This window comes from Ovis canadensis, chromosome 4 (assembly GCF_042477335.2).
Source record: "Ovis canadensis isolate MfBH-ARS-UI-01 breed Bighorn chromosome 4, ARS-UI_OviCan_v2, whole genome shotgun sequence".
Classification (NCBI taxonomy): Eukaryota; Metazoa; Chordata; class Mammalia; order Artiodactyla; family Bovidae; genus Ovis; species Ovis canadensis.
Window position 1 is genome coordinate 116,063,741 of NC_091248.1, and position 16,954 is coordinate 116,080,694.

The 16,954-nt window shown below is 39.9% G+C and overlaps 1 protein-coding gene across 3 annotated transcripts in view; it reads right to left on the reverse strand.

Annotated features, from left to right (window-relative positions):
• DGKI (diacylglycerol kinase iota) overlaps positions 1 to 16,954 on the reverse strand; it is a 507,168-nt gene that overhangs the window by 192,245 nt on the left and 297,969 nt on the right. For all 3 annotated transcript variants that reach the window (XM_069588482.1, XM_069588483.1, XM_069588484.1), the window contains 5 exons: positions 15,620 to 15,698; positions 9,972 to 10,027; positions 8,764 to 8,826; positions 4,509 to 4,582; positions 2,387 to 2,498 (listed from right to left, as the gene is read on the reverse strand). In XM_069588482.1, coding sequence (XP_069444583.1) covers positions 2,387 to 2,498; positions 4,509 to 4,582; positions 8,764 to 8,826; positions 9,972 to 10,027; positions 15,620 to 15,698 — 384 coding nt within the window. The remainder of the gene's footprint in view (positions 1 to 2,386; positions 2,499 to 4,508; positions 4,583 to 8,763; positions 8,827 to 9,971; positions 10,028 to 15,619; positions 15,699 to 16,954) is intronic.

Here is a 16,954-nt window from a genome sequence, read left to right on the forward strand (position 1 = left end):
GTGAATGAGAGTTCAATGTGCTGTCAATTTCTCCAGTGAACTTTTCCCGAACAAATATTTATTTTGAAAACACACTTTGCTGATGCCCCAAAGTCAAAACCCCTAGGTAAATTCTCTAGTGCACTTTGTGATGTCACCCCTGCCTGCTTCTCCAGGACCATCTGCATCACTTTCGCTTTTCACCAATTTTTAAGCTACATAAAAATGACTGTAGACTGCACAGAAGACTACGCTCTCTTAGACTACCAAGTGTCTGTGCATTTCCCTTTTTCAAGAATGTCAAGTTCCATTCTTCTTCACCTGGCAAAATTCATTCACCCTGTCACATTTCTTATTGCCAAAGATAAGTCTCAGGTTCTCTGCTGTGGACCGGCAACACACTAGACTGATGGATACCAGTCACCTGCCATTCCCACCTGATACTCCACCCCTTCCACGCCCTCTTCCCTGCCCTGTGAAACTGACCCAGTTAGACTGTTTAATGGCTGGAGAGCAAGAACTGTACTGATGTCTCCGGCTTTCTCCCTGACCAGGCTGGCACAGAATGACTGCTTTCACGTAGCAAACCCTACTCCTACCGGGTGGTCCTTCCTAAGTCATTCTGTTTCTGGTACAGCTGACTGCTTCCTTGCCTTTGCATCTTCAGCTCAGGAATACCCCACCATCCATTGTTGCTTCTCATAACCCAGTGTACTACTTGTAAGAGTCCATCCATTAAATTCTCCTCTAATTACCCAGTTTCACTCTGCCTTCTCCTTCTTCTTCAGACTTTAATTATATAACTGTAAGCAGAAACACCCCAAACCAAAGAAAGACTTCTAAAAAGAATCTAACAGAATATAGACGGAAAAGTTATATACGATGAAGAGGTAAAGAACATTTGTGATAGGCAGCATAGGCAATGGTCCTGTAGTACAAAGAAGCAAAGGATGCCCAGTGCTATAGTTGACTTGAGAGGTAACAAGCTACAAAGCACAGAGGGCAGTGGTAAAGGAGGGAGATTTGGAAAGAAACTCAATTTTGCAGTAAAGATTTAGTTTGCGATCTTGAGAACAATGGGAAAGTGTCTCATATTCTCCTGCCCTTGCAAGCCTAAGTAAGGGATCATCTTCTTTTAGCCATTCCTTGGCAACCTTCTACAGCACAGCCAGGACTAGGAAACTCTCACAGCAAAAAATTCAACACATGTTCACTGGCTTAGTGAATAAATGAATGAGCAAAATAACACACGACCAGGTCTGTGACTTTCTCGGGCACCTCCAAACATTCTTCCTTGCACATACCCTAACTGGACTTATTCCTGTTTGCTCTTGGCTGAGTCATTATCTATAATCAACATAATAAAGACTTTTGGAAAGAAAGAGTTACATATGAGCTATGTACAATCTTGAAAATTACATCATTCCCAGACCAATCTTTTACACTTAATGACCATTTCATTCTAGACACATCAAATGTAATGAGCAACATCACCATCTCAGGAGATGGACATTCTTTTTATAATCACAAGCATTTATTCTATTAAATTTCACCAATTCAAGGTGATGGAGGAAAAGTCACTTGAAATCCATGAGATGGATGAAAGAGAGAGTTGTTTTAGGTTGTTTAGAACAAGAAATACAACCTTCTAGCCTTGAGATATAACAGCATGAACTAAGTGCTAGCCAAGTGCAAGAAGAAGCTTTATTTTCATTTGCTTTACAAATTGATGGTATGGCTGATCTATATCTGATAAAATGATATGCAAAATTTTTAATTAGTTTCTTTATCATTCAATAATAAGTTAAAACACGAGGCTAAAACCTGCTTGCGATTGACCTTATTCTATATACTTACTTGTCTAATGCCAGGAACCAAAATTAAAATGCAAGGTGATCTCAAAACTGGCAAGTGAATATTCGTTAATGTCATGAGAAGTCTTTCTATATTCAGATATTCTGTGATAATGTAGATGCCCATTTTATGCTTAAGTGGGTAAAATGGAGATGAATGCAAATGACCATGTTCTTTTTTTATCTAAATTTGAGTCTTCCATGAACCAACAAAGTATCAAACAGCAAGATTTCTAATCAATGTTGGGATATATTTGTGGCATAATGTTATGTAATTAACATAAAAACTTTGCATTTCATTCTGATAGAAAGTATCAGGAAAAGTAACAAATAATATTCATTTACCTTTGAAGTTCAAACAAATACACATCAACTTTTTTTAGTGACACAAAGAATGACTTTTTGCTTTTGGCTTCCCCTAGCAACTCTACATTGCAGACAGCTTATAAGTTGATTAGCCAGGAGACAACATTATACCAAAATCTTGTAAAATGAATAAACTCTCATTGTGACTAAAACACATTTTACTTCAATAAAACAGATGTATTGCTCACCAAAGATGCCATGGTGAATCCAATGACTTCAATATAACCATCATCATGACGCTGGGGTTCAAAGTCATGGTGATCTCCTGGGTTCCCCCAGGGCATTGTGCCAGCACAATATCTGCAAGAGAAGAGTAAAATCAGAATTAGAGTTTGTGCCAATCTTCTCGTGGTCATCATCAGGCAACAATTTATAGTTTGATCTGATGCTGATTTCACAAAAGAATGGCTTTCTACTCTTGGTTCATGTCTCCCAGTAGAAAAGAAAATGGGTTTATCCCCTTCCCCTCCAAGTATCAATTTAAGAAAATGGGTCAAAATTCGACAACAAAAGCATCCCCTGGTGTCCAACTTTCTACTAATTCATTCTTTATCAAGTTTTTTTTAAATTTTTATTGGAGTATAGTTGTCTTACAATGTTGTGTTAGTTTCTACTGTACAGTAAAGAGAATCAGCTATAGTACACATCCATCCCCTCTTTTTTTCCCTTGGACTTCAAAGAGATCAAACCAGTCAATCCTAAAGAAAATCAATCCTGAATACTCATTAAAAGGACTGATGCTGAAGCTCCACTACTTGGGCTACCTGATGGAAGAGTCGACTCACTGGAAAAGACCCTGATGCTGAGAAAGATTGAAGGCAGGAGGAGAAGGGGACCACAGAGGATGAGATGGTTGGATGGCATCACTGATTCAATGGACATGAGTTTGAGCAAGCTCTGGGAGATGATAAAGGACAGGGAAGCCTGTGTGCTGCAGTCCATGGGGTCGCAGAGTCAGACATGACTGAGTGATGAACAACAGCAGCAATCCCCCTTCTTTAGACTTTATTCCCATTTAGGTCACCACAGAGCTTTAAGTAGAGTCCCCTGAGGTGTACAGTAGATTCTCATTAGTTATCTGTTTTATACATAGTATCAATAGTGTGTGTGTATGTTTCTCAGTCTATAATTCACAGAGGCCTACTTTCTATGACACCCCATGAGTTATCAATAGGTGGTTTCAGAATTTGGTCTTGGAGGGAGACATATACATGCCAGTAAGAGAAGAAAAGAGAATCGAGCTGGGTAAGCATCGGCAGTAAATACATAATTAAGATAACGAGTACCCCAGGATGGGGGAACAGTAACTGAAGACAGAGGAGTGAAAAAGGGATGAGACAAAGATGTGAGATCAGAAAGGGAAGGGGAAGTCAGGGAAACTAAAAAGTAGAATAAACAAAGTCCAGAGGGGAGATGGGAAGGAGCAAGAAGAAGAATAAGAAGAAAAGAAAATTAAAGCAAGCTAACGAACACTGTTTCCTGAGAATCTAGGCCCCCTACTTCAACGACTGAGATGAAAATACTTCTGGAATAGGTTGTAAGGGGCTAAACTGAGCATGGCCAAAAGTCATCAGGAGACTGCTTTCCCAGACATAGATTTGCATACACTTCTCATTTCAACCAAATTCAGTCTAAATAGAACTTTCTTGTGGATTTTTGTGTCTGAGTTGTCTGGTTTGCAAATAACAAAGAGTCAGGGATCCATCCCTTTCAAATCTTGGCTTGGGAGCCTAGAATCTAAATTTAAGCCCACTGAGAAATGTGCTTATTTTGAGACTAGTTACTCTTAAATACCCCTTTCTCCTGAGGTATATAATAGCACCAAAGAAAGCTGACATTCTGGCTAGAAAATGCTGCTCTAATTGATCCTATTTTTTCAAAGCAATCATCTGGCAATGATTTTGAATGAATTCCATGCTGAAATCAGGCTGGAAGGTTTCCTAATAGCTTTTGGGAAACTAAGAACACGTATTTATTCAAGTCCATCATTCCTGGGGAGGGTGACAGGGTGGAGGGGTCAGTAACTGAGAATTACATTAAAATGTCTCGGTCCAGAGGGCTGCCTGGGCTTCTTAAGCATGGGTAAGTATACACCATGCATGCTATACCACATACATGAAAAAATACCATAGAGAACATTAAACAAAGCAAGTAGGAGAAAAAATGATCAGGCCTGGAGACTCTTAACAAGTCATTAAAGGAACTATTTTTCATCGCTTGTACCTGGAAATTTTCCATCATAAAAGCAGAGAACCTTAGGTCAAACAGAGTTCACATGAAACCAAGGAAGACAATAAGAACAGGGCTTACCTGGGTATATTTAAAAATACTATACACTGGAACTTCAGTTCCTGGATCTTTGGGGTAAGATCGGTCCCATCACACTGCAACAATCAAAGCAGAAAAAGCAAGGGTTGTGAAGCAGGTGCAAGTCTACAAGCCAACTTAGCTGACAAGGGCAGGTACCAAAGTCTTACCCTTGTCCTTATCTGTTGCTGGCATTGATGGCCATTACTGTGACTGAAAATTTATTCTAACTTTTCCAGCTCCAGAGTTCAGGGCTTGGTTTTGCTTTGACTTCATGTAAAAACAAAGCTGCCATTTGACCAAAATGTTTTTCTGTGGTCTCACAATCCAAGGAACTGTCATTATTCTTAACCTTGGACTGTGATTAGATACTTAGGCTTATAGTATCAACATTAAAAGATTTAGGTAGGTAAGTAGGTTTAGTCACTAAGTCGTGTCTGACTTTTGCAACCCTACGGACTGTAGCCCACTAGGCTCCTCTATCCATAGGATTTCCCAGGCAAGAATGCTAAAGTGGTTTGCCATTTTCTTCTCTAGGAGATCTTCCTGACCCAGGGATCGAACCCGGGTCTCCTGGATTGCAGGCAGACTCTTTACCAACTGAGCCACGAGGGATTGCAAGATATTGAATACAGTTCCCTGTGCTATGTAGTAAATCCTTAAAAGATTTATGAACACTTAAAAGAACAAAAGGACAAAGCCTCAAGATGAGGCAGTAGTAATCTCTACCACCATCATCTGATTCAAAAATAGTCATGCAAATGACCATTTATTTTCCTTGCTTTTTGACATAATTTGTCTTTTGAAAATGTTCAATGTAATATTTTGAAAGCAGTCTGAAAGGAATATATCCCGCATTTTTTTTTTTTTACTATCTATTATAAGTTAGCATTATCTCCATTAGCAATTTACTCTTATCAGTATAATCTCTTATAGACTGTGACTGGTCTTCCTAGATAAAGCACTTCATTGGTTCTGGATGTGACTTTGGGTTTCAAGGGCCTCAGGCTGGCTTGGCCTCAATACCTTTGCGTGTGGTTTCCCTGACCTGCTTGGGGCTTCCCTGGTGGCTCAGATGGTAAAGAATCTGCCTGCAATGCAGGAGACCTGGGCTCAATCCCTGGATCGGGAAGATCCTCTGGAGAAGGGAATGGCTGCCCACTCCAGTATTCTTGCCTGGAGATCTGTAGCCTGGCGGGCTACAGTCCATGGGCCGTAGAGTCAGACACGACTGAGCGACCAGCACTTTCACTTTGCCTGACTGGCTAGTGCTTTCCTCAAGAGCACCCTCTGACTGATCAAGGAAGAGGCTTTTCGTTTCCCTTTCTCATGTCCCACTGGTGACAAACGCCAAAAGAGGAGCTCTCTGCTCAGGACTCTAGGCCTCCTGATGTCAAAGGTATAAAGCCTGCTTTTCATCTGCTCTCCTCACACCCTCATCACAGAATGTACCCCCCCCCCCCCTCCGTCTTCTCCTTGGGAGACAGGGTTAAAGCATTCCCAAGATCTTTGCAAATTTCTGAAGTTTTCCTCAGAGGGACTTGCAATCCAGGTTACGATGACTCTGCTAGCCATCAGGCTTCTCATTCTCCTCCTCCCAGCTGATCTTAACCCAGACTAGTTTTCATGAGCATTCTCAAAAACTGTTTCTGGAAAATCTTATACTCATAAATAAGCAAACTATTCTCAAATGTTATTTAGATTGGAATGAAGTTCTAAACATTGATTGAAGGTGTTTTCACAACACTTTCAAAATGTTAAACACTCATAAGGTCTCCCAATTTAAGGACTTGAGTTGATAGATGGCTCTACCAGTGAAGAAAAAATGTAGACATCTTAAATGATCAAAACTGAGTGTTGTAAGCTATTAAAAATGTCAAAAAAAAACCCAAAACAGCATGTGATATCTTAATAGTATGCGAAGCAGCACTGTTACATTACAGCAAAAATCCTATACTTATATATTACGTTATTTAGAACAGAATTTTTTTTAAATTTTCTACTTTTTCCACCTGGAAAAAAACATAGTGATTCTGGAAACTCAGCAAATTCTATGAGGATGCATGCCTTACAATACTTTACAAAATTTTCCTAAATATTATTGCATTTAAACTTCACAAATCTTTAGGACTGCAGTTTTCAACTTTCTCCCTACTTCAAACACACAAAGGAAAATATTTCCATAAAAAAAATTCTTCCTATGTACAAGTTCCCATGTGGATGAATCAAAACAAGAAGAACACATGTGCAGTAGGACAAAAGGATGTATGTAGGTTTTTGTTACTATCCTCTGGGTGTATATGTGTGTATTATTTGTGCACATATTTTATATTTCTGTGAGATTAGATTATTAACTATTACATCAGAAACACTGAATTCACCCCATGGCAAAGATAAGATAGTCTGCTTTTATGTGTACATCTATTTGCTCTGACTTCCCATCTTTTCAGTCTCACTCTCAGTGACGTAATTGTAGAAACACCCTTGTATATTTCTGTGTCATAGCACAATGGTAACTGTTGTTTCAAATGCATGTGCTTTTAGTCATATAGACAGACCTCATAACGATAGACCTAGACCTAGGACTGAATCCCAATCGTTAAGACTTAGTTTCTATTGTGTGTGTGTTTTTTTTCTCTTCATAAATAAAAGATGATTACACAGACCAACCCACCTGGAATATTATACCTACTGGCTGATATCAAACCTTTTCTAAGTTTCCGGCTGCCACTTTGGCCTCTCTGCAGGCTTTTTTTAATCCCTGCTCTATGGCCACCCATGCCTGAGACATTTCTCAACAGGAAGACTGCCAGATGGGGGAGAAAAGCTCTCCAGTGGTGTGGAGACACATGGAGTTTAATTTCCACCCAGCTGAGTTAGACAGTGAACAGCATTCAATATAGCCACTGCCCTCCACTCACTGGCTCTCCAGGCAGGTGCTACAATGTTCCCAATAACGCAAAAAATACTGGGAGAAGAAGGAAAGTTTATTTTTGGCTGTTTGCAGGCTGCTACAGAAGAAACAGGGTAAGTCTCAGGCAAGGTTGCTGTTACTTAAATAACCATCGCTTTATCAAAATTAAGATCTTCACAGTTTAATGGATTATGTCTCTTTCTTGTATCTAGATTTAAAAAGGCAGTATTCCAGTTTTCAAGAGTTGCTATGACTAAAGGATACTGACTTTTCATTAGTATTTTATGAGAACTGAAACATCTGAAAGTGATGCCAAAGGCTGTCAGTGGTAATGTCTTTGTTTCAAATGATTTAGGAGATTTGTGTCTCCTATATGGTTTATTGGTGTCAAGAAAATTGAATATTTACCTTAGGCTCCTCTGTATTCCTCTATAAACCCATTAGTTTAAGGTCATATATTTTTCTCTATTTGCATGTATACCTTTTATCCTGCCCCCTTCTGTCACAAATGCTATTCTTATCTATTCCACAATAAATCCAAGCATTGCTGTGTTCCCGTTTCTCTTTCCTCATCTGTACATTTTTTCTGTCTTTCCTGTTTCACTTATACAGGGATGTGCAACAGAGTCATGCTCATTCCCTCTCTCAACTCATTTACTTCAAGGAAACACTTTGTCTTCATAATAATTAATGATATGCTATTTTTAAATATATCTCTTAGAGAAAAAATGACTTCCCATCTCCCTTGCCTCCAAGATGAGTATTCCCCAACTTGGGATAGAGATTCAGAAGTAAACAGCAGCCGAAAAGCTCCTAAGTGGTAAGGGACCTTGACCAGGCTACAGAGTAAGTGACCACGAAATACTAAAATGAAAGTATTTCTCTAAAAATGAAGATTCTTCAGAGAGCCTGGGAATAGCAAGCTAGTTGTTTGGTGAACATCTATTTCTACTTCAAGACCCAGCTCAACATCCTCGCTTTGATGATTTCCCTGACTACACCAGGGGCAGTTTGCATTTCTTTTTTGTGCCACCAGCATATGGCACAAACAGTCGGATAGCAACATTTATTCTATTGCTCTGCCATGAGTTAGGTGCCCTTCAGCATGACCAAACCGTGAGTTTTTTCAGGAGCAAAATCCATCCATCTTATTTAACTTCATCCTCTGTTCAGTGGCCAACACATAACTGAATGCTCCTAAATGTTGGTTGAACACACCATACTCAATTCAGTTCAAGTTCTATGCAGCCCACCGATTAAGTACAGAAACTGGTATTTGGGGTTTATGTTAAGGACATGATATTTACATTCAAAGGGAAATGAGTCAATACCCGCAATACTTACGACAACTTTAACATGTTTGGATAAATCTCTAGAGCTTCTTTGTAGGAAATCAGAAAAAGCTGCCTATACCACAAAGAAAGAAAGAAAAAAAGAATGCTTTATTACACAGTTATGCCAAAGCCCTGATTCTGTGTGATAGATAGATCCTAGGAATTCTGAGTTATGCAAAAATACAAAATATAAAACAAATTCTCTAGAGTAAAGTAGTGCAGAGGCTGTCAAGTTGAAATCTATCTCTTTGTTTTCAAAATGTAACTTATAATAAAATTTAAGATAGCAGTAGGAGAGAGAAAATGTAGGTAATTTCAAGGGTCAGTTTGGAGATCTGACGGCCTTTCCTGACCTTCCTCTTCATCCAGCAGATGCTGATAAAATCTTTAACTCGCCACTGAAACGTCTTGTTTCACCTCTTTTTTACTTTAATCCCCTCTATCCAGTGGTATAAACTTAAGCACACTGTAAAAATCAATATTTTGGAGTCCCTCTTTTTTTTTTTTTTTCTTTCTAGCCATTCACATCCAGGGATGTCCCTGAGAAGAAGTGAAAAGAAGAGTGCCCCTTTATCTCATATATGCTTCCATGAAAAAACTCTCCATGGTCTCTTCATTTTGCATCCAAATGTCAATGCACAGGATACATACCTTTATGAAAACTACATTCTTACCCAAGACTTGCCATACATCTTTCAGCCTACCTAATTTTCCAGTTCTCTAGCTTGACTTTGATGTTTGTTTTTCACACCACTTCTTGAATATCATTCCCATTCAGCATAAGGGCTTTAGAGTTCAAAGATAATGAACTCTCTGCCAACCAACTTAAGAAATATACCTTTACTTTTATCCTTCAACCAACACATTAAGTATTAACCATATATAAGCATAGGGCTTCCTGGGTGGTGCAGTGGTAGAAAATTTGCCTGCAGTGCAGGAGATCTGGGTTCGATCCCTGGGTTGGGAAGATCCCCTGGAGAAGGAAATGGCAACCTATTTCAGTATTCTTGCCTGGAGAATCCCATGGACACAGGAGCCTGGCAGGCTACAGTCCATGGGGTCAGAAAGAGTTGGACATATCTGAGCACACACATAGACACACATGTAAGCATCTGTGATGTGTATGTAATTATTAGCATAGTATATTAGCATCTTCATTACCATCAGTAAATTAGTATAAATCACATGTAATCATTGAAAAATGAAATGTATACTTACCCCTGCATAGAACATTTTATTTCGAAAACGACTGTTGAATTTCTCTGGATTTGCTTCTGTGAAAGGGAAAAGGTGGTTTTGTTACAGACTTCATTAGAAGTAGTGAGTTAGATTAGCTCCTCCACATTCTCTCTGTCCCTCCCCACCCCAAGGAACCAACAGCTTCATTACCGTGCTTCCCTCAGTTATAGGCAGTTGGCACAATAGCCCAGGGATATAAAATGTAGCCCCAAACTGTCATCAGTGGCAGTATCAACTGGGACATGCAAATTATTAGGCTCCAGCCTACTCCTATCGAATTAGAGTGTCTGGGGGCTGGGGTCTAGGAATCTGGTTTAACGAGTTCTCCAGGTGATTTCCATGCACATTAAAGGCTGAGACACTCTGGACTCTCTTCAAAATAGAGGAGTGGTTGGAATACAGGGCAGCGGTGACAGAAGAAAGAGGGAAGGGAGAAGGGAGAGGGTCTACTGTTTGCTTTGACCTCCATGGAGCACAGCTTCCATAAACTATGTATGCAGCTCAAATTTAATATAGGGAATTTGGATAAAAATCAATGAATTTGCTGTCACATTTTGCAAAAACTCCTAACTACCATCTACACTCTTGTTTGTGACAGGCCTCGAAAAACCATTTGATTTAGTGAAGATATGTAAATATTATATTAAATGTGTGTGTGTGTGTGTGTGTGTGTGTGTGTGTGTGTATCTATGCGGCTTCCAGATGGCTCAGTGGTAAAGAATCTTCTTGCCAATGCAGGAGATGCAGTTTGACCCCGAGGTTGGGAAGATCCCCTGGAGAAGGAAATGACAACCCACTCCAGCATTCCTGCCTGGGAATCCCTCCTTGCAGAGGAGCCTGGGAGGCTATAGTCCATGCGGTTACAGAGTCAGACACACGTGAGCACACACATATAGGCAGATACAGACATATACAGATGACCTGCAGAATGGACTCAGGGCAAAAGACAGCAAAGGCTCTGACTGAGAAGGGTTTAATTTTGTGTCTGTTCCTGGATGTTATATAGATTGAAGACCATAAATAGATTAAACAAGAATCTTCATCAGAGAATGTTCACATGAATTCAAGGGATGATAAAATCCCCAAATGAAATACTATTTCCTTACACTCTGATAAAATTCCAAGACATTCCAAAGGAACCCACTGTCAACGTTCGTCTTTTGCTATTTTGTTCATTATCCTTTTTTTAGGAATAGATCTTTCTCCAAGTCATTTCTCATCAGACAGCTGGCTGACTGGCCGAAAGTGTCCAAATCCCAACCCTGTATTTGAATGGTAAGCATGACACCAAATGGCAAAGTTCACAGAAACTAAAATGTTACCTACAATAGTCTACCTCCTGGCCCCTATAATTCACATCCTTCACATGTGAAAAACTCATTCACTTCCTCCCAGGTCCCAAAAGGTCTCATTCCCATTACAGCATCAACTCAAAATCCAAAGACCTCATCTAAATCTCATTAGTTCAAACTTGCCAAATCTCATCATCTAAATCATCTAAATGATTTGGCTCTGAATGTAATCCATTTATAATGATAATGAAACCCTGGGTATAACCCATTCCATTATTTTAACATATTAATCCCATCTTTGTGTACAGCACAATAACATATGTGCCGTTAAAATGGAATCCAAAACTCTACTTTTTTCTGTAATTGGTCTTGCCTATTAGGGAGATATTAGCAAATATAAGTTGAACGCTATGTTTATAAAAGCCAATAAGCAATTTGAACGCCATATAACTCATGTGTGTGTGCTAAGTTGTTTCAGCCGTGCCCAACTCTTTGTGACCCCATGGACTGTAGCCCACCAGGCTCCTCTGTCCATGGGATTCTCCAGGTAAGAATACTGGAGTGGATTGCCATGCCCTCCTCCAGGGACTCTCCCTAACCCAGAGATTAAACCCATGTCTCTTACCTCTCCTGCATGACCAGGCAGGTTCTTTATCACTAACGCCACCTAGGAAGCCCATACAACTCATACATCTTCCAAACTATCTGCACTGGATATTAACCCAATCTTAAGACATCGGTTATGTATGCATTAATGACTTCAAAATCTATGCCTACAGTGACAGGGTCACCTTCAATTAAAATTCTATGTGTTGTAAAAATCTTTTCCTTCAGTCACTGCACCTTAAGGACAAATTTTTTACCAGCATTATCTTCATTTTCCTAACACCATGGCAAAAATCTTTCACTCTGTATTAACCAGTCATCTAACCCATCTTTATCACAAGCTCCTTTGTCCCTCCGTACTTTTATTTCCTGTCTGAAATGCCCTTACCCATTTCACTTGTCTGCATCACATTCCTTCTTTATTTCCCATCATATTCCCTCCTACCCTTTCTGGAAACTTTCCCCTGATACTTTTCTTCTGTCAACAATCCCCACCGATCCCTCATATTACTCACTGCCTATACATCTTCCTCTTACTGTATACTCCCTCTACTTTTATTTACCTTTTATATATGAGCCTATTCTCCAATTTAACATTCCATTCCTATAGCGGACATTTGAGACAGCCACTGGACTTGGCACAGGAGGATAAAAATAAGAGAGTCTTTTGCCCTTGTGTTGTTTAAAGAGGGGAAGACAGACCTGAACATGAAAATGAAAAATGTCATTTTGTATATGCCATAAAAAGATGTCTATATAAGACGACTCCATGGACTGTAGCCCGCCAGGCTCCTCTGTCCAAGGAATTTTCCAGGCAAGAATACTGGAGTGGGTTGCCATTTCCTTCTCCATATAAGATGAAGTGGGGGCAGCATGGGGGAGTGGGGTCTATACATAGAGAAAATCAAAAGTGTTCCAGAGCCAAGTACACTGGAATCTAGAATGATGAGTAGATGTCACACTGAGGTTCAAGATGGAAAAGAAGGTTACAGATACGGAAGCTTGGACAGGGTTTCTCAAAGGTCAACTGTGCCTGAGTCTTACTCCCTAGGCAAGAGCCTGGCAGTGTGTCCTTTGCAGTGATGGTGATGGTGAAATTTAGCAGTCCACTGAAAATAACACCTTTTCAAAGAAATCTGTCAGTTCACCATATGAATCATGAAACATTCATAATCCTTTGAAACATGCTGATCTGCATGCCTCTTTATATTCAGAGAAAATAGCAAATCCTAAATCAAATTTAAATACTGCCTCTTCAGGAGTCATAATTGTATTTCCTTGACCTTGTAGTATAAGGTTCAAATCCCCTGAATAATAAGCAATTTCAATGAGGGTATGACTCGAGTGTCCAGTCTCAGACTAAAAGTTTGATGTGTTTAATATCCTTCATGTCCCCCAAAGACGACTATCTAATTCACATAGCTGGCAAAGTGAGACCTAGCTTTGCTACCTGATAACCATAATCATTGTTCAGTTCAGTTCAGTGGCTCAGTCGTGTCCAACTCTTTGTGACCCCATGAATCGCAGCACGCCAGGCCTCCCTGTCTATCACCAACTCTCGGAGTTCACTCAAACTCATGTCCATCGAGTCAGTGATGCCATCCTGCCATCTCATCCTCTGTCATCCCCTTCTCCTCCTGACCCCAATCCCTCCCAGCATCAGGGTCTTTTCCAATCAGTCAACTCTTCGGATCAGGTGGCCAAAATATTGGAGTTTCAGCTAATAGTGGACTAGAGTATTTTCAATGTACTTCCTCAAGTACTGTCATAATGCAATAGTGTAAAGTACTGGGCAAGATTCCAACTGAAAACTGAATGACCAGTCCTATCAAATCTCTGAATTTTGTTCCAAACGATTACATGTTCTGTTACACAACAGCTCAGCCAGATATGGCTTAGCCACTTTGAGAAGAATAAAACAGCATCTATTTTCCTATCAAATAAAGTATACCTTCTTCTTTTAAAAATCACTTTTTAAAATTTATTTTTTGGCTGCACCACGCGGCATGTTGGATCTGACTTCCTTGATCAGGGATCAAACCCACATCCTCTGCACTGGAAGCATGGAGTCTTAACCACTGGCCCAGCAGGGAAGTCCAATATACTTTCTTTCGGATCAAATTATTCAAATGTTTGCATTATTTACATACAAAGTCAATCAAAATGTTCAGCCTTTCTTTACTCCTTATTTGCTTTTCTACTGGTAATTCTAAAAGCATTTACACAGAAAATGCCAATAATAAACTGTCTCAAAATGAATGTCATTTTAATTGTCCCTTCTAAAAGAAATACAATACAGATACTAATAAAAGTCTGCAACTGTCCCATGTCAATTTGATGGGCTATTTCATATCTATGCCAAAAACTTTCTGCAATTGAATTTTTTAGGATTCTGCTTTAGTGAGATTTGTATTTATTACCCAGTCTATGTAAATGGATTGGCATAATTCCCAATTTATTGTATGTTTTGACTAATATCTAGTAGGTTATTCTATGCAAGGTTATGTTTTTTGGAATGGCTCTCATGAGGCTTTGAATCATTCTGCAAGTATTGGATGCAAATGATACAAGCTTTGTCATGAAGTCACAGTCCCTGAGCAGCTGCATTAGAGAATAATTTGGAGTCTCAACTGTGGTTTCCATGGCTTCCAGCCACTATCTATCAACAAAAATAAGTACATATGACCCTAATGAAAATGAAGCCTCACTTTCTTCCTCCTCCTCCTGCACTGGAGCTTGAGATTTCTTGACTATCCAGGTAAAATCATGGGGAAAACCCCAATAAACAGAAAACGGAAAAAAAAAATTAGCCTGATGGGCTGCCCTGGTGATTCATTGGTAAAGAATCTACCTGCCAATGCAGGAGACACTGGTTCGATTCCTGATCTGGGAAGATCCCACATGTCACAGAGCAACTAAGCCCGTGCACCACAACTATTGACCTTGTTCCCTAGAGCCCAGGAACTGTAACTACTGAGCCCAAGTGCCACAGCTATTGCAGTCCACATACCCTAGAGCCCGTGCTAGGCAACAAGAGAAGCCACCGCAACGAGAAGCCCCTCACCCCGCAACTAGACAGTAGCCCTGGCTCACCACAACCAGAGAAAAGCCTGTGGAGTAACGGAGGTCCAGTATCACCAAAAATAAATTACATTAAAAACACAGCTTGAGTAATTATACCTTTCATCATTAATAATGATTTCTTTTTTACTTAATGCAAAAAAGATAGACTAACAGATACTAAAAAGTCCACACCTCTGGTATAGACACATCAGCCATCTGTTTCAATCTGTTTTAACATTTCGTGTGTATTGTGTACCGCCATCTCTAGATCCTCTCCATGAATATGGTATTCATTACTCTCAGTCAGCATCAATCCTCCCTTACCAGCTCTTTAGTCACTGCTTTCCCTCTTTTTTTTAATCACTTCTTGGTCGCTCACTGACTTTAGTTTCTAGTCAGACCTAAAGATTAGCAGTCCTGAGTCCTGGAGCACACATCTGGTCCTGACCTTTACTGTCTTTGAGACCCTAAACAACGAGGTCTCAGGGTAACATCTGTCCCAAGTTCCTATCTTACTGAGCTCCCACGGTCACCATGAAGTTCATATGGAGAGACAGCAGTAGAGCACACTGTGGATGCTTAAGTGATATGCAAACAAAAGGGAACATGCAAAACACCTGCTGGAAACTTCCTCCCTGGGAGATGGAAATGGGACGTTGTCCTCACCTCTGGATTCATGGAACTCCAATGTGACGTGCGCATCGAATCCAAGGCTGAAGTAGTTATTGAAAACATTCAGAGGAAGCTGCAATGACGAACAAAGGCAGAGGTGAAGTTGAAAGCCAGACACCGGTCTGTGGGGCAAGTCCCTGGGAGAAAGACCAGTCACAACCCAATGTAGGGGTGTCTACATAGAAGGAACAGGGATTTTTGAATTAATTCTTTAGGGAAAGCTCAACTCATAGGATACTCCCAAGAATTTTAAATAGTTTAGGAAACAAGAGACACAACACAAATTGTTAAATGAGAACCATTCTCATGGATATTATAACACAAGAATCTTAAGGGCTGAAGGATGCACATTTGTAAGAGTTACAAGGGATGATTCACTTAACAAACTCCGCAAATAAATTTAATTGTAAGGATCACATCTAACCTTCTTAATCAGTGGATGCACATTTTTTGAAGAATTTATGTTCAGCAAATTAATATTGCAACTGAAAATAAATACCATTTAATTTGTTTACCCTTATTTTCTAAAAATCTATATATTTTCCACAAAAGTCATGTAAGCAATAAGCCAGTGGGAGCCATTTAATTATTCTCAACCGAGAGAAAAACTAAAAGCTAATTAAGAGGGTAGCACTGACATACACACACTGTCATGTGCAAAAGAGACAGCTAGCGGGAAGCTGCTGCATAGCACGGGGAGCTCAGCTCGGTGCTCTGTGACGGCCTAGGCGGGGGATGGGATGGGAGGGAGGTTCAAGAGGGAGGGGACACATGTGTACTTATGGCTGATTCACACTGTTGTACAGCAGAAACCAACACAACATCGTAAAGCAACTATCCTCAAATTAGAAATAAAACATATGTGTGTGTATTTATTAGCGTTCAGATTTTTATTTACTCTATTAACTCTTACATCTTTAATATGACCATGAAATATGCAAACACAGACACATAGAAATATACAGAAGCCTCAGCTTTCCTTGCCAGAGTCCTCTGGGTCCCTGGTTGTTATGGCTGCAAGTTGAGTAAAAGGGAGAACAAACTACGTAGCCTGAAGTCCTGCATTAAAACAACGAAGCTGACATGATCTGAAGGCCTTTGGTTTAACGTGAGAACAATTAGGAAAGCATGTGGGAAATGCTAGAAGGCATATGGTGGTTCTTCCACTTTTTCTTCTGCAACTCAGATTGGAAGGTGAATGTTACAGTAAACAGAGGGGAAATATTATCTCAGCCTGGATGATGTTTCCAGATAATGATCTGGTTTCTCCTCCAGAGAGAAATGCACTCCTCTTCTATTAGAAATATGTGTTTAGCCTCAAGATTTCAA